This window comes from Mobula hypostoma, chromosome 11 (genome assembly GCF_963921235.1).
Source record: "Mobula hypostoma chromosome 11, sMobHyp1.1, whole genome shotgun sequence".
NCBI lineage: Eukaryota > Metazoa > Chordata > Chondrichthyes > Myliobatiformes > Myliobatidae > Mobula > Mobula hypostoma.
In genome coordinates, this window is record NC_086107.1 from 65800149 (window position 1) to 65825465 (window position 25317).

Sequence of the window (25317 nt, forward strand, 5' to 3'; positions counted from 1 at the left end):
AATATAACAGAGATTGGGATGACTTGTCTTATATTTGTTTAACTCTCAGTTCGGCTAGCTGCTTAATATAGGGGATGATAGCTCCTGGCCCAGCCAAACTTAAGAAATCTCTTTTGGGTGGATGCTACGCGGTATGTCCCATTACAAAACAGTACCACGCAATAACAAACAGTACACAATATGCAATTAAACGATTGAGCTTTATAATTCTTAATTTGACTATATGGTTAGTAAAGAAACAAAAAAAAGGGCCCATTCTCATGAAACAGTCCAATGCTCAATGTTGGAGTCACTGATAAGGCCGTTTGTCCACCATTGACCTGCTCCGATCGTCGCTGACCTTTGGACCCTTGCTAAAGTCCGATGGTCTACCAACTCTCTCCATTCGCATCTTCTCTCCCAATCTCTCCCCAGCAAAAGTCCGTAAATTCCCGGCTCCCAGACACACAAGAACAACATCCCACTCATTGGCTAACAAGCCCCATTATCTCTAGTCATAACCTAAACATTGCTGCTACAAAGAAACCATTACCTTATCAGTGAAACCTTACAGCATGCAACATTTGTTAGGTTTAGAAGAATATGAGGGGACCTCGTTGAAACTTACCAAATCCTAATAAAGCTGAACAGACTAGATACTGGAAGTTTTTTCCTGATGGTGGAGGAATTCCAAAGAATCAGGAATCACACCCACATGAGATACCCAGATCCAGGTGAGTCATTTAAGATGGAAATGAGGAAAGACTTTTTTTTTGCCAAAGAGTTGTGAACCTCAAAGTTCAAAGTACATTTATTATCAAAGTGTGTATGCTATTTACAATCTTGAGGTTCATTTTCTTGCAGGTAGTCACCAAACAAAGAGACACAACAGAATCCATTAAAAAACCCACACAACAAAGACCATCAAACACTCAATGTGTGGAAGAAAGAACAAATTGCGCCAACAATAAAAAAAAGTAAACAAATAACACAGAGAACAGAGTCCCTGAAAGTGAATCCACAGCCACAGAACCAGCTCAGAGCTGAAGCGCATGAACTGGTTGCAGAAACAGTTCAGAGACTTGTGGATTTCTCTAAAATGGGAGGCAGTTGAGACAAAGCCATCAGATTTATTTAAGGAGTTAACTATAGTTCCAGAGGCTAATAAGATGAGAGAATGTGGACAGAGTACTGGATTTGAATGATTAACTGTGATCACAATGAACGTTGAAGCAGCTGAGAAAGTCTAATTGGTCACATCCTCGTTTCAATATCCTTAGCAACTCCCACCCCACCCTACCTCACGAGTTCACCCAATATGCAAATCGCCCGATTGAAAATGCTGTTCCAAATCACCACCTTTGATAAAGGTCCCTGATTCAACCTGTCAGCTACTGCTCCAAATCCATTCCTCACCAAACCCCAAATGGCCTGCAGAGATTCACTACCCTCCCCTCAGCCATGACACAAGCCTACCTGGGAAAAGAGCTAGTGACACTCCCCAGACACCAACATCTGACAAGTTCAGAAATACTGCAAAGTCCAGTCACCTTCTTAGATGTTTTACTGCACCTTAACCATAAAGGTGGACCAACCATACATTATAAGTAGCGCAGTTTGAGGAAGATATTTTATAAATACCACTTTCTACAAAGCTGCAACTGCAAAAGGTCAAGAATTTTAGTGTGGCAAATGGCCAAAAGAGTAAGCTGTCAGTTATCCGGTGCTCATAATTGTCACTGAGCACACAGCGAACCCACTACCTCTGTGGCAGACCCAAACACACAACAGCCAGGACCTTCAACAACTGACCTTTTCAGCTGCTGTTTCATCGCGCTCATCTGGAACTGCGTCTGTGTTTCTTTCCACACTCAGATTCCATCGGTCTAACTGCACAATGTTTCCATCTTCCACATGGGACAGGATCTTGGAAACTGGCTCATCTGTATATCCCTGTACCCATGACACAAAATGATTATGATGCATAAATGAACATTTCTTTCTGTAACCTTCAATCTAAGATAGAAATAGATATTGGCATTAATAAAATCCTCTTGCCTGTGTAAAGGGGAATCCATATCTTAAAAAGGAAGGTTAATTATACTTTCCCACCACCCCCCCCCCATATGCCAATGAGTTTTTCCTTCTTCAGCAATGGTCACCTCTAAACATTACTTGGAACAAACAGCTCAATGCCAGACAGTCAGCAGAGCTCAGAGAATGGTTATTACTGGATGAGTACCTGGAACTACTAACTTGGAAACAAGTGGTTTAAGCCAACCCTGAAAGTTGGAGTTTAAATTCATGCAATTAAAATAATCTGGCATCAAAAGTTAATATTAGACATCACGAATCTACCACACTGTCATAAACCCACAGCTTAGTCACTAATTAAGGGGATATCCTCATGTAGCCTAACCCATTAAAGATTCCACACGCACAGAAGCATGACTGATTTCTAATTCCTCTCTTTAATGGCCTAACAAGCCACCCAGTTGAGGAGACAGTAAGGGGCTGATGATAAATGCTAACCTAGACAGTGACGTTCACATCCTCTGAAAGAATAGAACAAGTAGTTTAATAATTAGTTTGGACCAACTTTACATTGAGATACTGCAACAGAAGTTCAGCCCATCTATGCTGTTCTTGCAAGTGTTTTCCTGCCTAGATAACGATTCCCAGAAATCCTGTGGTATGCAAAAGGGAGGGTCCAGCTGAGATTCTGCAGATAGCATCTGACAATGTCATTGGAGCTTACAGAGTTACACTTTACAATGTGAATGGATGCAACCACAAATAAATTTAAGAGAACTAAACAGCTCCATAAATAACAAGTCCTACCATGTACTGAATGGCAGAAAATGTACAAAAGCAAGCAATTTTATCCACACAAAACAAAACAAACTATGGTTACATGAATAAAGGAAATGCAGAGCAGTAAGCAAATATTTCTCATAATTCAGTTTACTAAAATACTCATTCAACCTCCATGCTACCTTTATCTCACTTACCCCACCCCAATTTAGGGTCCTGGCAAGATCATTCCCTGTTCCCAAAGGAAGTACAGCAACTGGAGGGGAAGGGTTCAGCTGCAATTGATCCAGAATGGAAAGAATCCAACCCACCTGTGAGAAAAGGGAAATTCATATTAAGTGAAGCACCCACCTGGCCATTTATCACATTTACAGGATCACTGGATTGCTTTAACTCTGCCTCAATCATTGTAATCTCTGCATTCATTTACCCAAGATTTGTACTATTCATTATGAGGTAGTAGGTCATCCATGATAACGCAGATACAGGCACACAAGAGTTTCATCCCTGAGAACAGAAAACCAATTTCTATAAAAAAGATTTCTATGCAACATGGGAATGCTTGTTTTCTGTAATTATCCACATCGCATTGTTCTTTATACACTTTTTTTTAACTATAGGAAAGATGTTTCTAAATTACATAGAAATATAATTCTCTACATAATTATTTCATTTCGTTGTATAACACTGGACAACACAGATTTTGCTTCCTGAATACCTTTAGGTGTATCTTATGAATTTTGGGCTACTTATCAAGAAAATCACCATGAAATTTCCCTATCACACACCATTTTTTGAAATCACTTATGTTTATTATTTCAATTCATAATTCAAGTCAATTAAAATGTTGCCTACAATGTAAGCTGGAAAGTTTCCTATCTTGTCCGGGCATGCTTGGGCATGCTTAGGCAGCGTGGCTGCTGCATGGCAAGACAGGTTTTAGTAATAATTATTGGGTTCAGGACTGTAAGGATGGAACTTGCTATCACCAGGTACAAAAATTTCTATGAAGGATTTTGATATTTGAGACAGATGCTTCCCAGAATAACTGATGCCAAGATGAAGGAAAGGATTTTTGTTGGTCCACAAATCTAACAGGTTATCAATGACTTGCAATTTGAAGAATTTCTAGTGGGTCCAGAGAAAATCACATGGAAGGCATTCAAGGAAGTTGCTGAAATTTTTCTCAGCATCTACAGAGCACCAAACTACATGCAGCTGGTTGAAAGCATGCTTCAAGCATATAAAACCATGAAATGCAACATGTCACTAAAGATTCATTTTCTGCATTCCCATTTAGACTTCTTCCCTGCAAATCTCGGTGCTGTTAGTGACGAGCATGGTGAGAGATTTCACCAGGACATGGCGGTCATGGAGAAAAGATACCAGGGCAACTGGAATCCATCAATGCTGGCGAATTACTATTGGACACTTAAGCGAGAAGCATCAGACACTGAGTACAAATGAAAATCATTAACAAAATATCTTTAACTTAGTTGAACTATTGCAAAGCATCAGCACCATTATGCAATTAAACACATTATATTCAATAAAAGTTAATTTGTTGTTTCTCCAAATTCTTACCTGATAAAAGTAGTCTGAAATTATATTTGTATTCATCTTCAAGCAGTTTATCATAAACAAAAAAAAATTCTGAGGAAGCAACACTTTTGAAAAAAATTGTTGTCCAGTGTAATCACCTTAACACTACCCATAATTAAACTAGCACAATATAGACTGCAACCAGTCATTAACAAATATCATTAAATATTGTTTTATTATTATAGCCAGCTTGAAAAAAATGCTTCAGAAGTATATGGAGCACTTGCATAAAGTCAGATTTTTCTAAGTCAGGCCAGCTGTAATGTAGGGAATCTCTGTATTTAGCTGAGATTTGAAGCAAGCTGTCAGTAGCATTCCCTGTGTTGGCAAATGTATCCCACATGATCAAAAAGGATTGAGCACGACTTCTTTAATAGGGAAGGGAGCAGACATAGTCACTCTAAATCGATAAAGTGGACAGATACTGCATTTATATAACATCTTTCACAGGCTCCGGTCATTCCAAACCAATCACTACAAGTCCTATTTTTAAAAAGAAGTTTGGCAAATGACTTGTACACAACATACTTCTAGAAGCAGCACTGAGATAATAAACATATTTATGTAAAGTTCAAAAAATGATAAATATAGGCCAAGATACCAGGGATAAAGTCTTTGTTCTTTTTTTCATAGTCATTGAATCTTGTACTTTCAATTCAGAGACAGAGCAAGGCCTTGGCTAATGCAGTGCTGCAGAGCTTTTGCAGATTGAAATCCTAATTCCTTCCGTGTTATTCAGATGAGCCATATTTTATTGCCACTATGAAATGAACGTGGACAGCTCAAGAACTTGTTCCTTCTCTCTCTCACTCACTGCCTCTCTTCCCCCTCCCCCTCTCTATACAGTGATGCTGTTGTTTTGGGACCCTTTTTTTTAAAGGGACTGTTTGTAGAACCTACTTTCTGTTCAGGTTGCTGCCCCATTCATCAACCTAGCAATGTTTCCTTATTCAAAACACAGGAAACTATGATGTAGCTTTGGGTTTGACAGCTTGAATTTGCCTGAAATAATTTTTAGCCTTTTTCAGACTTTAGGATTCAACAGCAGACTAAAACATCCTATTATTTACTTTAACACGGGAACACAAAATGGGCCAAATAGCCTTATTCTGCTCCTGTGTCTTATGATGTAAAATAGGTGCAGGCATGGATATTCAAAACAGCTCTACTAATATGATCACGCTGGCCTCAACTCCAATGGTGATTCTCCATAACCCTCAAATTTACAATCTTTTAAGTACTTATCTACTGCCACCTTAGATATACCTAATGACCACCCTAAGGGACAGAAAATCTCAGATTCACTACCCTCAGAAGAAATTCCTACACACTCATCTTAAGTGACCATTGTCTTAATTTATAGCTACTCCTGTTTGTACTCTCTCGCGAGTGAAAACATCTCAACATTTACTCTGTTCAGCTCTGTGAGGACCTTTTAATAAAGTCAGCCCTCATTCTTCTAAATTCTAAGGAATATAGAAACTTTCTAGACCCTCATAATAGGGCAACTCTCTCATTCAAAGTAAGTGTTATTATCAAAGTGCATATATGTCACCATACATAACCATGAAATTCATTTTCCTGTGGGTAGATGCATAGAAAATAGATGCAGGAGTAGGCCATTCGGCCCTTCAAGCCTGCACCGCCATTCAGTATGATCATGGCTGATCATCCAACTCAGAACCCTGTACCAGCCTTCCCTCCATACCCCCGATCCCTTTAGCCACAAGGGCCGTATCTAACTCGCTCTTAAATATAGCCAATGAACTGGCCTCAACTGTTTCCTGTGGCAGAGAATTCCACAGATTCACCACTCTCTGTGTGAAGAAGTTTTTCCTAATCTCGGTCCTAAAAGGCTTCCCCCTTATCCTCAAACTGTGACCCCTCTTTTTGGACTTCCCCAACATCGGGAACAATCTTCCTGCATCTAGCCTGTCCAATCCCTTTAGGATTTTATACGTTTCAATAAGACCCCCCTCAATCTTCTAAATTCCAACGAGTATAAGCCTAGTTGATCCAGTCTTTCATCATATGAAAGTCCTGCCATCCCAGGAATCAATCTGGTGAACCTTCTTTGTACTCCCTCCATGGCAAGGATGTCTTTCCTCAGATTAGGGGACCAAAACTGCACACAATACTCCAGGTGCGGTCTCACCAAGGCCTTGTACAACTGCAGTAGTACCTCCTTGCTCCTGTACTCAAATCCTCTTGCTATGAATGCCAGCATACCATTCACCTTTTTCACCGCCTGCTGTACCTGCATGCCCACTTTCAATGACTGGTGTATAATGACACCCAGGTCTCGTTGCACCTCCCTTTTTCCTAATCCGCCACCATTCAGATAATAATCTGTTTTCCTGTTTTTGCCACCAAAGTGGATAACCTCACATTTATCCACACTAAGTTGCATCTGCCATGAATTTGCCCACTCACCTAACCTATCCAAGTCACCCTGCATCCTCTTAACATCCTCCTCACAGCTAACACTGCCGCCCAGCTTCGTGTCATCTGCAAACTTGGAAATGCTGCATTTAATTCCCTCATCTAAGTCATTAATATATATTGTAAACATCTGGAGTCCCAGCACTGAGCCTTGCGGTACCCCACTAGTCACTGCGTGCCATTCTGAAAAGGTCACGTTTATCCCCACTCTTTGCTTCCTGTCTGCCAGCCAATTCTCTATCCACATCAATACCTTACCCCAATACCGTGTGCTTTAAGTTTGAACACTAATTTCCTGTGTGGGACCTTGTCAAAAGCCTTTTGAAAATCCAAATATACCACATCCACTGGTTCTCCCCTATCCACTCCACTAGTTACATCCTCAAAAAATTCTATGAGATTCGTCAGACATGATTTTCCTTTCACAAATCCATGCTGACTTTGTCCGATCATTTCACCGCTTTCCAAATGTGTTGTTATCACATCTTTGATAACTGACTCTGGCATTTTCTCCACCACCAATGTTAGGCTAACCGGTCTATAATTCCCCAGTTTCTCTCTCCCTCCTTTTTTAAAAAAATGGGGTTACATTAGCCACCCTCCAATCCTCAAGAACTAGTCCAGAATCTAAAGAGTTTTGAAAAATTATCACTAATGCATCCACTATTTCTTGGGCTACTTCCTTGAGCACTCTGGGATGCAGACCATCTGGCCCTGGGGATTTATCTGCCTTTAATCCCTTCAATTTACCTAACACCACTTCCCTACTAACATGCATTTCCCTCAGTTCCTCCATCTCACTGGACCCTCTGTCCCCTACTATTTCTGGAAGATTATTTATATCCTCCTTAGTGAAGACAGAACCAAAGTAGTTATTCAATTGGTCTGCCATGTCCTTGCTCCCCATAATCAATTCACCTGTTTCTGTCTGTAGGGGACCTACATTTGTCTTAACCAATCTTTTTCTTTTCACATATCTATAAAAGCTTTTACAGTCAGTTTTTATGTTCCCTGCCAGCTTTCTCTCATAATCCTTTTTACCTTTTCCTAATTAAGCCCTTCGTCCTCCTCTGCTGGACTCTGAATTTCTCCCAGTCCTCAGGTGTGCCACTTTTTCAGGCTAATTTGTATGTTTCTTCTTTGGAATTGATACTATCCCTAATTTCCCTCGTCCGTCACGGGTGCACTACCTTCCCTGGTTTATTCTTTTGCCAAACTGGGATGAACAATTGTTGTAGTTCATCCATGCGATCTTTAAATGCTTGCCATTGCATATCCACCGTCAACCCTTTAAGTGTCATTTGCCAGTCTAGCTTAGCTAATTCACGTCTCATACCTCAAAGTTACCCTTCTTTAAGTTCAGAACCTTTGTTTCTGAGTTAGCTATCTCACTCTCCATCTTAATGAAGAAGTCCACCATATTATGGTCACTCTTACCCAAGGGGCCTCTCACAACAAGATTGCTAATTAACCCTTCCTCATTGCTCAATACCCAGTCTAGAATAGCCTGCTCTCTCGTTGGTTCAAAAAACCATCCCGCATACATTCCAAGAAATCCTCTTCCTCAGCACCCTTACCAACTTGGTTCACCCAATCTATATGTAGATTGAAGTCACCCATTATAACTGCTATTCCTTTATTGCACACATTTCTAATTTCCTGTTTAATACCATCCCCAACCTCACTACTACTGTTAGGTGGCCTGTACACAACTCCCACCAGCGTTTTCTGCCCCTTAGTATTATGCAGCTCTACCCATATCGATTCCACATCCTCCCGGCTAATGTCCTTCCTTTCTATTGCGTTAATCTTCTCTCTAACCAGCAATGCTACCCCACCTCCTTTTCTTTCATGTCTATCCCTCCTGAATATTGAATATCCCTGAATGTTGAGCTCCCATCCTTGGTCATCCTGGAGCCATGTCTCTACGATCCCAACTATATCATATTCATTAATAACAATCTGCACGTTTACTTCATCCACCTTGTTACGAATGCTCCTTGCACTGACACACAAAAGCTTCAGGCTCACTTTTACAACACTCTTAGCCCTTATACAATTATGTTGAAAAGTGGCCCTTTTTGATTTTTGCCCTGGATTTGCCGGCCTCCACTTTTACTTTTCACCTTACTACTTTTTGCTTCTGCCCTCATTTTACACCCCTCTGTCTCTCTGCACTGATTCCCATCCCCCTGTTGTGAACTAACCTCCTCTCTCCTAGTCTCTTTAATTTGATTCCCACCCCCGAACCATTCTAGTTTAAAGTCACCTCAGTAGCCCTCGCAAATCTCCCCGCCAGGATATTGGTCCCCCTATATTCAGCAAATCTACAGAATAGTAACTATAACAGGATCAATGAAAGATCAACCGGAGTGCAGAACACAACAAACTGTGCAAATATAAATACAAATAAGTAGCAATAAATAATGAGAACATGAGATAATGAGATAAAGAGTCCTTAAAGTGAGATCATTGACTGTGGGAACATTTCAGTGATGGGGCAAGTGAGAGTAGTTGTCCCCTTTTATTCAGGAGCCTGACGGTTGAGGGGTAGTGACTGTTCTTGAACCTGATGGTGCGAGAGCTGAGGCTCTTGTACCTTCTACCTGATGGCAGCAATGAGAAGAGAGCATGACCTGGGTGGTGGTGATCTCTGATGATGGATGCCAGTTTCCGACAACAGCATTTCATGTAGATGTGCTCAATGGATGGGAGGGTTTTACCTGTGTTGCAGGATTTTGTTCAAAATCCTTTTGTAGGATTTTCCATTCAAAGGCATTGGTGTTTCCATACCAGGCTGTGATGCAGCCAGTCAATACGCTCTCCACTACACATTTATAGAAGTTTGTCAAAGCTTTAGATGTCATGCCGATTATGTCCAGGAATTAGCCTTGTGAATCACACTTGGATTGCCCCAAGTGTTACTATTTCCTTGTTTTGGTAAGGAGATCAAATCTGTACATCATATTCCAGGTATGGTCTCACCAATGACCTGCACAATACTAACTATACTTAAACTTCAAACCTTTTTCAATAAATGGCAAAACGTCATTTGCCTTTTTAATTACTTATTGTTCCTGCTTGCTAACACTTTATGATCCAGGCAGTAAAACATGTAGATCTCTTGGCTCTTATTTATAGTCCCACTCCATTTAGACAGTAAGTATGCAGTTTGATTTTTGACTAAAATGCATGAGTTCACACCTTCCCTCATTAGGGCTGGAGAAGGGGGGATCTGATCGGAGAGGATAGAAAACGATGGAAGAAAGAGAAGGAGGAGGAGCACCAGAGGGAGGTGATGGGCAGGTAAGGAGATAAGGGGAGAGAGAGGGAAACAGGAATGGGGAATGGTGAAGGACAGAGAGGGAAACAGGAATAGGGAATGGTGAAGGAGAGAAATTCAAGAAATCAATGTTCATTTCAATTCAATTTTGCTTCCTGTTCTGACATGTCAGTCCACGGCCTCCTCTACTGCCACGATAAGGCCACACTCAGGTTGGAGGAATAATACCTTATATTCCATCTGGGTAGCCTCTGACCTGATGGCATGAACATCGATTTCTTGAACTTTCAGTAAGTCACTCCCCGCTCCTCCTGACTCTTCTCCATTCCTGTTTCAGATGTTCGGTCTGCATGAGGAGCTCAGTGTAGGGATGGAGTTATGGAAGGTTGGAGAAACACCACAGATGGCAGAGTTAGGTAGTTTCAGCAAGGAATTGTCAAATTCTGATGCCTACACTGTAGTAATCATCATGGGAGAGCAGAGTGAGGAGGGAGAAGATGATTGGTGGAGAAAGAGAAAGGAATGGGTGGTTACATAATGAGAAAGAAGAGCTGGCCAGTGTCACGGAGGTGGAAAGGGGCAGTGACTAGAATGGAGGATATGTGCCCAGAAGATTAGCTTAGTAATGTTTGGAACACCAAGAGAGAGCAAGAGAGCGCCGAAAGAGAGCGAGAGAGAGCGAGAAAGAAAAAGAGATGTTGGAGTTGATGCATGGGGAATGGATTACCTGGTGGAAATTATAACGATGACAACAATTTTCCTGAAGTTTAAACAGAGGAAACACAAAATATAAGTGCATTGGCAATTCCGCAACAATCACTTAATGATCCTGGAATCAACACCAAATGGAAATACTGTGAACTGAATCACAGGAATAATGCCATTTTAAATTTTAATTGACTAATTCACAAAATAAAGAAAGTAAGAGAGCATCTTGAGTATAAACACTTACAGTCCCATCACCTCCACAGGCCAAAATTCGTAAATTCTGAACCTTTCGGTATAATTCCAACCTGCAAAGAACAAAGCACAATAATAAAAACAGACTTTGAAGGAAGCAGTAACTCATTAGTCCTCAGAGTTGTGATCACAGATTCATCTCTAGGGTTTGGAAGCTGTAAACAGTGGGAAATCTCTCTCAACAATCCTCTAGAAATTGCGACTAGAGTGCCATCTAAAGGAGCTCGGTTAAACACCATCAGAAAATTCCTCAACTCTACTCATGAATGAGTCAGTTACTTTCATTTCAGTCTTACCTAGTCCTTTCAAACATTACAAATCTGATAACTTTTCTTTATACAATTGAGACTGGATATATATTGTAATTTTATGCATATTTTATAGAACTTATTGCACAATGGACCATACTTTATTTAAAACTTCTCAGGATAAAGCTTTTAAAACACACCCAAGGATGCCATCGATAATCTGATAAATTATTTAAGATAAAGAATAGTTATTGAATAACAATGCAGACTCAGCAATCTCTGTTCAAGTTATCTGAATCTTTGTCTTGGTTAACTAATTTCTGTTTGCAGCAAGCATTCCCAAATAGAAGAGGGGTCACTTAAAAAGTCATCCTCCTTTCCAACAACATAGATTACCCTATGTGCAGAATACCATCCATTACCACATTGCTTTAATGCTTCAGTGACCCAAAATAACCATCATTAACAATCACTCTGAAAGGATCTGTCAGTTCAGTGACAATCTGCGTCGAATTTGAGTTCATTCTGACTGTTAAGAAGCACATCTCCCCACAAACTGGTGTGTGCCGACTAACCCAACTACTCTCCCCTACACATGCTTTAGTCTTTGTCAGATTCAGGTAAACCCGGTTCCCAGAAGGAGTGGGTTGAGATAGCAAGTATCACCTATTTTTTTTAAATTAAAGATGAACTAAAGGCAGACTTCCATTAGTTTCAGCAATCACATCAGTGTGGAGGATCATTCACACTCATCTGATAATATTGCTGGAATTTTTAGGTGACCATCTCCCAATGTACTAATACTTACAGACAAAAGTTAACCAAGCACAAGGGAGTCACCTGGTCGATGCACACGGACTAATATTCTCCTCTCTCTCCCCATCTAAACAGTTTGCACTTGTGCAGATATGACAATTCTGAGGAGAAACTATCTCAATTTCTAACAGAGAATAGAGATAGGGCTTTGGAGGGAGAGTGATTGTACATTTCTGCATCTTTCAATAGCGCTGAATGCGCCATATAACAAATTATTGCTACCCAATATTAAGGGAAGGATCCCTTAGGAAGACTGAAGAAAACTCTTTCTCAAGAAACTGACTGTAGTGGGGCTTTTCCCTATTTAAAATAATATCTCTGCCCAAGTCAAGTGGCTGTTTTTATGACAATCCCTATTGGTGTTCATACTTTTCTGGTTAGCAAAACAATGTCTTCCTTTCTGCCCTCAACCAAAAATACTCCCAACTTGCTCTCATTCAAGAGCATGAAACTTGAATGCGTTTCCCTGTACTTACGCGTCCTTTGGACTTCCCTGACACATATCAAACACTTGTCTTGGATTCAGATACCACATGAATGATTGGATAATCTTCGCTCCCTACAAATGAATGGAATAAATCAAATAAATTGTTAGTGAACACTGTCTCCATGTTTATATTGTGCCCATTAAAACTCTAGTATCCTAATATACTGACTTGCTTTGCTAACTTGAACCTGTTAAGACCTGCTTTGTGACAGGCCAATGCCAAACGCCATAAATGAGACATGCAGTTACTGAAATACAGTGCATTAGGGGACAGTGTTGCATCAGGTAGAACGAGGAACTGGGAGTCCAACAAATTTACTGAAATCCAGGAGTGGCCATATAGACAACTCAGTTGTGTGGCCATATAGAGAATGGTAAGGTACTTCTTGTGACAACAAAATCTTGAAATTAAACTATACTATACAACTAACTATGTTTCCCTTGATGGCATTTAGTCTATTTTCCATAAGACCATAGATACAGGAACAGAATTAGGCACTTTGGCCCATCACGTCTGCTCCACCATGTCACATTATCCCTCTCCTGCCTTCTCCCCGTATCTCTTCAGGCCATAACTAATCAAAAATCTATCAACCTCTGCCTTAAATATACCCAATGACTTTACCTCCACAGCCACCAGTAGCAATGAATTCCACAAATTCACCACTCTTTGTCTAAAGAAATTCGATTTGAGTTGTCTGATTAAGACTCCATGAAATTGGGAAGGAACCTAAAGTAGTGGCTGGAGATTATCGGTACAGATTATTACATATACTCTGATGTTCAATTGTTTGCAAGGAGTAATCTCTTTCCCTTTCACCCTAAGGTGCTGTCTCATGTGGGGTTCTGAATCAATAACAACTTACTGCAAACCTGACCAGTCTGCCTTGAGAACTTGGAGCTGATTACTGTCAAGGCAGTCAGCGGCCAGAAGCATCATTCACGTGCAGGTTCTGTGTGATTTTAAGAATTCAGGCAGAATTTCTTTTTCCTGTCCTTCCTGATTTTATGGGCATGAAGACCAATTGTAGAAGAACAGTGACACTTTGACAGTTCTGCAAGCTTCTCTTTCCCACTGTCAACATAAGAGAATCTGGAAATGTTGGAAATCCAGAGCAACACATACCAAAATGCTGGAAGAAACTCAGCAGGTCAGGCTGCGTCTATGGAGGGAAATCAATAATTGGCAGTTTGGATCGAGACCCTTCTCAGTCCTGATGAAGAGTGTCAGCTCGAAATGTCGACTGTTTATTTTCCTTCATAATGCAGTGTGATCTGCTGAGTCCCTCCGGCATTTTGCTGTGTGTTACTCTTTTCCATCAGCTACAGGTTTTGATGCAGCATCTTCTGTCCCCAAATAATATTCGTATGAGATTAGAAATAAAGGAAAATAGAAAAAAAAGGTAAACATAGAAGTAATCAAGCAACGTCCCCAATGACTCCAACGGACAGTGCTAAAAAGTTTTACAGCACATTCTTATCTGAGAATATCCTCTAAGATTTCTTCCTTTGCTTCTGTGGCAAATTATGTACGAACTGCTCCGATAGACAAAGGAAGCAGGCACCTGATTTCCCCCACTCTTTGGATTAACGAACACCAATAACGGCTTCATCAGTGAAGAGGGGATGGGTTTTATGATAAAAGGCCTCCATCTTCCTTCCTATTTCCAAAGGAGAAAATGGTTAGTTAAAGAGCAAAGTAATGCTCCAACAGTAATTATCATTCTAAATGATCTGTTCCAATACTACCAAGAATTTAAAAATACGTTTAGCTGACAAGCTGCATTAATGAAGATTTTGAAGCAGATACAAGCTGCAGCTTGCTGCAGACCCCTGCTTGTTAACATAGATGTTCCACAGGGGCAATGAAAGACATCAGTAAGTTACATTTTAATAAAAGAATTTTGCTCCACACTTGAAATGAGGAAGTGGGAACTTAATAGGAACAAATTGTGGGAGGAAAATTACTGAAGGCAGGACTGAGGAGTGTTTAACATCTTGATGAAAAGAGAAAAACAATGCAGAATTGTTTATGAAAGATCAAATATGATACAGTCTCTCAGATGACTTCTGCAAAATAGTCAGTCCACAGCATGAATCAGACATTCTCAAACAACTATTTCTCTTTGAAATACAGTTACACTGGTTGGACAATAGGAGGCACAACAGCTCAAATACAGGATATAGCAGATTAATTGTTTCAGTCATGTCCACTTAGAGACCAAAACTAGGTAAGAGTGCATAGAAAAACAGCCTACTCTTCTCAAAGGCAGTGCAATACAATCCTGCAAGAGAAAACAGCCTTGGTTTAATCTGAAGTTTCAAGGACAAGAGCGGCCAAGGGTAGATAGGGCTGAATTTGGAGCTATTTTAAAGATTTTAATCTAGTCACCAATTACGAAGTGGCAATAAACACAGTTGGGACCAGGATGAAATGTCTTGTTCTCTTTATCCAGCCATCCCCCCATGTCATTTTGATTTTGCTTATGAAAGGTCTTTCATCCATTATTCCCCAGAGCAGTAGATGAAGCACTGGAATCTGCAACAGGGGAGCTCCTCTGAAACATGTTTCACAACAGCTCAAACCTATCACCGCTGTTCCAAGGGACCCAAGATTGCTACTATTTGTCAGTCACACACTAAGAACAAACTTAAACAATAAAAAAAATCTGCTTTCCCCTGTCCTATTGATAACTCAAATATTCCCATTCCATCACCAAATTCAAATTTCCATTGCAGTGAAGTACTGAGCAAAAATTCAAAACAAAACGTTTTGATGCTTACCTCAGCTCCTTTCTTACTGGACTTCCTTTTAAAAGAGGTTCGCTTTTTCTTTTTACTTGATTTCAGTGAATTCTGGGGGTTGGAGGAGAAGAAAGGGCAATAACTTTAAGTTTGTGCCAATCAGAGGTCAAGCTGGGAAAACTGAGACCCTTCAAGCAGCCCACCTCACCTGAGCCCGCCTGACCCGAATGATCCATGTTGGTGGAATAATGACTGCAGCGTGGGCACCCAGTGTACAGGGCTCCTCAATCTGCTGTAGCATGAAGCAGGTCACCTTGTTGTGATACTGCAGGAAAGATGACACCAGACACTTTGAGTACTCATTTTATCCCCCCCCCTCCATCTTTTCATCATTTGTTGTGCTTTTGGACACCATATTGCACTGTACTGACATGTTAGTAATCAACCTAATTCTGATTGATTTTGTATCTTTGTGTACATCAAATTACACTTATTTGATAAACAACAGGGATACCACTGATGGCCAGTAACCTAGAGAAAGGACTTCCCGACCTGTCAAAGGTATTCTGTCAATGCACCCAGCCAATGACACAGCAGTGTACCCCAACCAATGAGCTGACACCCTATGCACAGATTCACCCTGGAAGTAACAGCATGGTCCGCGGCCTGGTGGCTAGTAATACTGGGCTGCAAAAGGTTTGCCCCAATAGAAATTTAAGACTTACTGCTTGTTTACACCAGGAACAGCTGATTGCTACAATCTCCTTACTATGAAATGTAAACTTCTGCTGGAAACCCTGCAAAGAAAGGAAGGGTGCCAAATCAGCAGATGATTCACAAAGCTGACAAAGTCAGTTCAACATGCCCCTAGGGCAATGGCTCAACAGCACAGCAAGCACAACCTATTAACTAAGAGAAAACTCACTGTACAAGGGGCAGCTCAGTAGCATATTGGTTAGCACGACACGGGTTCAATTCCCACTGCTGCCTGTAAGGAGTTTGTACATTTTCCCAGTGGGTTTTCTCCAGGTGCTCCGGTTTCCTCTCACATTCCAAATGGTAGATTAATTGGTTAGGAGTAGGCCAGGATTAAATCGGGGGATTGCTGGGCGCCGTAGCTCGAAGGGAAGGAAAGGTGTATGGACAGACGGATAGACAGAAGGAAGGAAGGAAGCCAATGGTACAGTGCTATCCAGCAAGCTTAAACCGCACAGTATTTAAAGCCACTCACAGATGTATTTAATGTCTCTTGTTGTTTTAAACAAAGATTTTACTGGTGGATTGGAAAAATACTTCAGACCAGAAGTTCCTCTTCCAGTTTGCAAACGATTGTTCTCAAGCATACTTTTGCCTTCGAGGGAAACTTTTAAGAGGATGCTGCTTGGAGGTTCCAATAAATTACAGGAATCGAAGATCCTGTTAGATTTATAATTAGACTGCAGATGCTGTGATGGATGGTAATAAACAAATGTATTAACTGCTAGGTGGGGTATTAATCCAGGACGGTGTGCTCATAGACAGAACAAAATATCTAGCAGAAGCAGGCATCCAAGCCTCAGCAGGCATTGAAGTGCTTGTATCAACACTAATTTAAAAGGTACGTCTCTGGATCTCACATCAACATCACTGCCTCCCCTTCAGTTCCCAAAGCAAAATTGACACCCTCCTCCTGTGAAGCCAGCTTTATGACTGCCTCGATGGATGTGGTTTCAGATACCACCTTCAATTTTAGCTAATACTTCTCATCTCCCACAACTTCTGGACAAGCTGGACAATAATCAAGCGATGATTCTCACTCAGGCCTTCGGAAACGTGTATCCCGGAGAGGGAGCACATGAGCCGTTAGAATTTTAACACGTAGATGATGAAGTTGAGTATTCACATTGCCTTCCCCTTATCTCATCACCACAACGTGATTTCATTCCACACCACTCTAGACCCCTCGCACCTTGCCACACTGCTTGCACTTCCCTTCCTGCCGCCTCCGATGAACCCAATGATGCCGGACAAACGTGGGCTGCAAAGGCAAAAGCGAAACAAAAGAACAATAGGTCAATGTTGCATCTCACCAAGTACCTCAGTGATAACCTTAAAGCTTCATTCACGGTCTGGACCTTGTGCTTCACATTGAAAAAGCTCCCAAGGAATACAATCAGCTCAAACGGAACCTCTCACTTCTAAAGTATGCTGGTGTCATTTAAATTGTGTTATACCAGTCTAGTTTTTGTAGTTCCAAACACTCAATCCGTCAGAACAAAACTGAAGCATTTTAGAGATGGGGCTCATATTTGGAGATAGAGTGTAAATTACATTTAATTATTTATATTTAAAAAATCTTCTGGTTTCCCTAATGCCTGTTACAAAATTTGCTCACTGATTTTCAGAAGAATTTATTCACATTAACACATTTTTAGGTTTATAACTCTCTCAAATGACATCATTAGAACAATGTATGAAATTTAACTGCAATGAGATTTCTATCCTCGTTAGTCTTGTGAATATTTCTTATTTACTCCCAGAATAACCAGGTTTTACTAACAGCTGTGCCTGAGACTGTTGCGTGAATATTTTAATAGAAGGTCTTGTGGTTGATAGTGTTAAATGCTGTTTTAACACCAATAAGAATAATTTCTCAGCTAGAGTCTTTGTCCATGCCTACAGATAAAGCATCAACATAAAATTGGATCTATCCATCAAGACAATTTCCACAGGTAGAAAGTATCTAATGTAACTTCCTCATCAGACTTGTATATAGATCATAAGTAAAGAGGCCCAATGCTTCCAAAAGGACAGGGTCTAGTGTCGATTTAAGTGTGCAAGATAAGCATGCACCTACTGTATGCCTATCCTTTATTAATAATTTATTAATATATGTAATGTTAATTATTTTCAAACAGGAAGACCAATAAATAAACACTGCCTTTCACATTATGAGAAAGCAGAAAGCAAACAAGCTGATTAGGGAAGTTTGTTTTAGTTCTAAACCTAATGGACAATAAAACTTATACAATTCTTGACACAGGGTAGTTGGCAAACACAATGAACATCCTCTCTATATTTCCTCGTCATTACCTTCCACTTGCCTCCTCACCCACAGCACCACCCTATCCTCGTCCAACTGCCTACATCCCAGCAACATATCAGGCACTTTTCTTCAATATCGCTGGGCCCAAATTCCGAAATTCCTAACCCAGGAGCTTCACGGGAGTGTATTCACCACCACCTCCTCAGTAGCAGTTCAAAATTGTGGTCTTGCTACAGGTTGCAAGATTGAATGAGAAAAAACACTTGTCATCTAGTTCCTTCACATCACTGGGGATGGCAGATATTTGTTGTTCATCATGAGGATGAGTACAAACCAGTCTTACTGTTTCCAAAAAGACAGCATTGATGATGCAACTACCAGCACTTTTGACTATTGATGCCAGTTTTCCAATGGAATCAAATAAGTCATTTTATTTTGTAATTTTCTCCAGGTGCCTATTTTAAAAATGCACTGAGATGTAGCTTAGGTATTGTTCAAAATAGTTATAGATTTCTAGCAGCTAATCTAAAAAGATAATCAGAAATATCAACCGATGACCTAGAACCTTAGCCATTCCTTGTATACTATAAACCCCCTAGATGTGAAGATGCTGTTAGCAAGACTTGTGGCTAATTCTAGCAGAGTGTGCACCGTATCACACGACAACGACTTTTTATCCTGTTATATTAATTCATTTACCTCTCGAACATTACGTGATCCAGACTCCCGGAATGTTGGTTTACATCTAAAATTTATCTGTGGATTTAAAAACACAAAATAGCACTGGTCTTTTTTTTTAAAAAAAGCAAGAGTAAACAGCCAAAGCCAGGAAGACAAGAGATTAGTAATCCATTAAAAAAAACATTCCAATAAATTTCAAATAACTGCACTGAGGTGAAATTAAAATTAGTAGAATATAAATAATGGATGGAATAACATTTGGAAATAGTATATAAAGAAGAATTCGGGATAACAAACAGAGATCATAGAGAAATTCAGCAGGTCAAGCAGCATCTATGGAGGGAAATGGGCAGTCAATGTTTTCGGTCAAGACTCTTTGTGTGAAGTGGAAACATCATTTTCCTGCAGGTGAAACATGGCTTCCAGATTAGTGTTAAATAATAACTTAAAAGGAATAGCCAAAATATATTTCTTTTAACTGAGGACGGTGTGAAAAGTGAATAGAAAGGCCTTTGATTCATTAGAATTTTATTGAAAGGGAAAGAAACAGAAAAAGGCCAGATCCTCTTAGAAAGAGAGTCAGGGAAAGAGATGAAGTTGGCCAAAGGGAAGAAGATGAAGTTGGCCAATCCTCATAACATGAGGGGGCACTGAATAAGAAGGGAAGGATCTTTGGAATGATCAGGCAGGTGTCAACTGCAATCCTCTCCAAAGCAATTAAATTTGGGAAAAGTACTCTAGTTACATCTTGTCTATTAAAAAAATAGATCATATGCAGAACATTTATATTTGCATGTCCATTGTGGTATGATAACAAATGCCATCTAACTCTACGGATAAAAGAGGTCCAAGATACTTGCTTTCTCTATATGCTCAATGCAGACTGTGTGAACCACGATCTTGCAAGCAGCACATTTCTTCCGTGACACCGATCTCTGCTGCAAAGTGAAGTAAAAAGAATGATTAACTGCAAAGTCCTGAATAGATGCAAGCTTTTCAGCTTCATACCCTCCTCTTTCTAAATTACTTAGCTGCATTTTGCCTGTGCAGGTTCCAGGAACTAAGAAATGATCATTCTACTCAGTTTTCACTTACTACTACTGAGTAGTAGGGAGTGCATTAGGGTGGTAATATGAGCTGACAATAAACACAATATTTCTTATCTTTGGGGGAAGTCATTTTTCCTCCTTTCATTTAATAATGCCAACATTGCCAATCAGCATTCAAAGACTAGGGACCTAAACCTCTCCACCTTTCAATGAATTAATCTGTGAGCAGTTATTGCAATGAAATGTTCTGTGTGCCTTCATCAACACAAAACTTCTGCTTTGTTGGAATTGGTTCTTCTTTATGCTTTCAGTAAGATTATAAATTGAATTAGTGAGTTTTTAGCAGACTGAGTTTATAATTTCAATACCATACAGGAGAAAATCTGCAGATGCTGGAAATCCAAGCAACACACACAAAATGCTGGAGGAAATCTGCAGGCCAGGCAGCATCTGTGGAAAAGGGTACAGCAGATGTTTCGGGCCAAGACTCTTCGGCAGGATCCTATAACAATACTGGAGCTTGTTCCCCAGCATTTCATATGTTACTTGTATTTTTAACCTGTATTTTTCCACAATATATGGTGTTAGACTCCACCTACTGGTGGTAAAATGGTAACTGTTCATCATCTTTCATTTTTTTTGTCCAAGTGTTAAACATTCTATACCTGTGTGTCTTTAAATAGGCCCTTGCTTATCCTATGAATTTGTCTCATCTTGGCATAAAGGCGTCTGTTTCTGCAAAATTCATCTTAGTTCTGTTGCTCTTTAGTTTCTGCTCATCCCCTACTAGTAGACTACGTGCACCGTGCCAGTTTCGTTGTTTTAAACTTTCAATAAATGATTGTGAAACAACTCATTCATAGATTCCTAAAACAATCTGCGGAACCGAAATCACTAGATCCAACAGCTTCTACACCAAAATTACAAAATAACTCATTTTTATTTGTAACAGCCCACTAACGGATCACATTTGTGCACATAATGTAGCTCAAAATTCAGCATTTACACTTTCAAAGAAGGGGAATTGTGCCTGAGAACTGTTTGTTCACTAAAATCTTTCTTCCAGGGTGACTATTACTTTTGAAAAATACTTATAGCAGATAAGCATTACACCTTGGCTGAGAGCCCAATATTCAACTGCATCTTCAGTACCTTACCAGGACCAAAAACATCTCTATCTGTTTTGTAGCCATATAAAGACATACTAAACTTTCTTTTACTGTCTGGTATTAAACAGAATCTATATTCTAGTAGTCACATAAGGCTAGTAGAGCTTGTTTATCAAAATCTCCTGGTTTTACTTTCTAAAGTAGGAGGGAGGAGGAGATGGCGACGTGACGCAGCGCACGCGGTCGTTCCGAATGATATCGTATCTGTGAAGTAGGATGCCGTGCACAATCCTGATTTGATAGAGACAGACGTGAAGCACAGAGGAACATCTGGAGAAACTTCTGAAATGCCTGCTTCACTGCCGTTGCTACTGTGCGATTGAGAATCCCCAGAGGGAAGGCCCCAAATCCTATTGCCTGTTACCGGGGCCGGGGTCGAAGCGCTCGGCAGAGATGGTGCTCGGTGTTTGGTTCCGGAGAGCTGGTCGAAGGCTCAGAGTTTTCGGACGGACTCGGAATCGAACTGTGGACGGATGTTTCCGGGATGCTGCATCTGGAAGTTTGCGGCACTGGAGGTTTACTGTCTGTGTGAGATGATGGGACTTTCGAGAGACATTGAGACTTTACCATGCCCATGGTCTGTTCTTATCAAATTACTGTATTGCTTTGCACTGTTGTAACTATATGTTACAACTATGTGGTTTTTGTCAGTTTTTCAGTCTTGGTTTGTCATGTGTTTTCTGTGATATCATTCTGGAAAAACATTGTATCATTTCTTAATGCATGCATTACTAAATGACAATAAAAGAGGACAGCATGTCCTCATAATCTAATAATCTAATCTAATCACATCTCACTTTGAAAAGAAAAAAGGGCAAAATTTATTTTGCCAGGATATCTGTATAATATCACTTTCACCACACTAATCTTTTAGTCTCAAACAATAAAGATACATGCATTGGTCACCAGAGGGCAGTGTTCACCAATATGAAAATAGCCTGCAGCTCCACAGACTAAAAATTGCCATCTGAAATTAATTCCAGTTTAAATTTATTGATAATGATCAAACACTCTTGGTGCTTTACTATAATCAGATGGAGAGTTTCTAGTTACTGCATGCACACTGATCTTCACCTATAAACCAAGACTAAACAACCAGTAATACTCACCAGCAATTTTGCAACACAGTTTTGTTCCCCAGCGTAACAGAAGTCTCCAGATACATTGGTCTCGAACCAAACATGTTCACCATACAGTGCATTTTCCTAAAACATAATGTGACAGCATATCTATTAGCCAAAGACCAAGAAAGGGAATTACCAAAAACATCTGTGAATTTTGTGAAGTCCAATCATAAAACTTGCAAGATACAGAATGAGTTGATTTGCTCCATGACTTTCACGTTGGTTCTCCATTCGGCACCCAGTCTGGCCCAGCTTCCAGTTTTCCTCTTTAACACCACAGGTCATTCTCCTCCATCTTTATGTAATGCCTTTTTGACTGCACTGATTGATTCTGTTTCTATCACTCCTCAGGACAACAAAATTCAGGTAATAATTACTCTCTGCAAGAAAAATGTTTCCTGCACTTTACCCCTTGTCCTTGGCCCTCGACTTTAAATATGCTCCTGAATGTTGAACCTTCCACAAATAGGAACAGCACCTCTCGATGTACCCTACCTCTATCATGAGAATTGTGTATCTTTCTTCATTAAATCTCTTTACTCACAGAACTATTCAAGCTTCTCCAGTACAACCTTATAGCTAAAGTTCCCCATCTTAGGATCTATTCTAGAAATCTTTTTATACACACTCTAATCTTCATAACCTTCAATAGTCCAGTCGTGATCTATGTCTTTTACATAAATATAACCACAATGTCTTTGATTCCTATACTTCTATGTATACAAACAAGGAGCCCACTTGGTTAACTCACCACACTCTCAACATGCCTGACCACTTCCAAGACAAATTAACAGATACATGCTCTTCCTACATCGTCTTTAGATGTGGACTATTTAATCTAAATCGTTTCTCTTTCTTCTGAAAGTTACCAGTATTGGATTGAGCCAGGAGGAATGGAAAGCCCATTCCAAGGTCTCCATGCTTAGGGAGAAGAATAGAGTCTGGACTTTTCGCTATCAACAACAAAAGCAAGAAAGTCCCTCCATCACTGGGAGCTAAATCTTTCACAGTTATAATCCAAGAATACCTAGGCTTCCCTTTCATTAGCAAAAAATAAACTGCAGGAAGAACTCAGTGGGCCAAGAAGGGTCTCAACCTCAAAAATCAACAGTCTCTTTGGCTCCTCAGAGGCTGCTTGACTGTCTGAATCCATCTAGTAGTTGAACCAAGTATACAATTCCACACTCTTTGAATAGTTACTCTGCATTTCTCACAGGGTCTACATCTCCTGGGCACCATCTATAGACAACATGCGTGCAAGTTACCTTGACTTCTCCATTCCCCTCACCCAATCTCGCTCCTTAACCAGCAGTGGTCCGCTCACCTCCAGAACATCCCCAACCTCAATTAGACAAAGGCAGTGGCCTTGAGGTCTAGGAGTTGACCTCCACCTTGCAAGTGCCAGATGGTAGTTTTCTGACGAGTCCTTATACCCTTCTCTGGACTATGATCACAGTAACAAACACCAGGCAACTATCTCCAGAACCATCACAGATCTCATCACGTCAGGTCGTCTCCTCTCCACAACCCCAACCTCACAGTACCACTGCCCAGCACTGCATGCTTCTATTTCTTACCCTTGATCTATGACTAAGCAGGTCCAATGTTTTTGTTTGCTCATATCACCTGGACACCATCCACTCTGTCCTTGTTCAGTGCCGTCCCACTTACATCCGAGACACCTCTCCTGCCCTCTGCCATTTTGATAGATTCTAATTCTCTGGCCTGGTCCCAACTGGCTCATCTGCTCCAACTGACTCTTAAAATTAATTGCACTTACTGTAATTTCATCAGTGCCTTGAACAACAAGTTCCAGGTATCAACTACTATGTTAAAAAAACTCCTAAAATCCAGGTGGTTTGCTATTGCCTTCTGTTGGGCGAACTAAAAAAAATGCCATTTCTCTTCCCAAATGTTCATAATTTCCTAGAATCTAGTTGCTAAGAAAACCATGGTCAAACTCACAAAATGTATCACACAACAACAGCGTCAAGAGGATCTTCAAGACAATTCTGAAGATGCTTCACTCGGTAGTGTTGATTCTGGCTAGCAGGGGATCCCCGACTGTCATCAAGCTACTGCTCATAAAATTCAAGTAACACAAAAGAAAATTATTGCCACTTGGAATGTAAGAACCCTATATCAAGCAGGAAGATTGGACAATGTGATAAATGAAATGGAAAGACTAAAGATTAACATCATGGGAATTAGCGAAGTTTGTTGGATAGGTGCTAGAACATGTCAGAATAGAAATAAAACACTAATTTATTCTTGTGGAACATCTCATACTAATGGAGTAGGAATTCTTATGGACGAAAACATGGCAAAAAGTGTTTAAGGACATTGGGCAATATCAGAAAGAGTGCTCCTTGTTAGATTCAGAGGACAACCATTTGATTTAGCAATTATAAAGGTATATGCACCAACAACAGATGGAACAAATGAGGATATACATAAATTCTATTAAGAGCTTGAACAAGCAAAGAATGGATGCAAATCTCAAGATGCTGTATTGTTATTGTCATGGGAGATCTAAATGCTAAAGTAGGATAAGGTGCTGATGAAATACCATAGGAAAATTTGGACTAGGGGAAAGAAATGAAAGGGGTGAGGAATAGGTAGAATGGTGCAAGATGAATAATCAGGTCATTATGAAAGCCTACTTTAAAAACCATCCAAGACGCTTGTGGACCTGGAAAAGTCTAGGTGATAACACCAGAAATCAAATTGACTTTATTACTATGCACCAAAGATTTAGAAACTCAGCAACTCAATGCAAAACATATCCGGGTGCAGACTATAATAGTGACCATAACCCAGCAGTATGTCATGTAAAAGTAAAACTTAAAAACTAAAGAAGCAAAAACCTGAACAATCCCTTGCCTACTCGCAA

General features: G+C 40.2%; 1 protein-coding gene across 8 annotated transcripts in view; it reads right to left on the reverse strand.

The window, feature by feature from the left end:
* Window positions 1-25317, reverse strand: part of dgkza (diacylglycerol kinase, zeta a) — a 708940-nt gene that overhangs the window by 229039 nt on the left and 454584 nt on the right. For all 8 annotated transcript variants that reach the window (XM_063062203.1, XM_063062202.1, XM_063062204.1 and 5 more), the window contains 12 exons: window positions 22410-22505; window positions 19943-20020; window positions 19101-19157; window positions 17325-17393; window positions 16102-16173; window positions 15585-15701; window positions 15416-15487; window positions 14197-14292; window positions 12621-12703; window positions 11073-11133; window positions 2991-3104; window positions 1792-1932 (listed from right to left, as the gene is read on the reverse strand). In XM_063062203.1, the coding sequence (XP_062918273.1) occupies window positions 1792-1932; window positions 2991-3104; window positions 11073-11133; window positions 12621-12703; window positions 14197-14292; window positions 15416-15487; window positions 15585-15701; window positions 16102-16173; window positions 17325-17393; window positions 19101-19157; window positions 19943-20020; window positions 22410-22505 (1056 nt within the window). The remainder of the gene's footprint in view (window positions 1-1791; window positions 1933-2990; window positions 3105-11072; window positions 11134-12620; window positions 12704-14196; window positions 14293-15415; window positions 15488-15584; window positions 15702-16101; window positions 16174-17324; window positions 17394-19100; window positions 19158-19942; window positions 20021-22409; window positions 22506-25317) is intronic.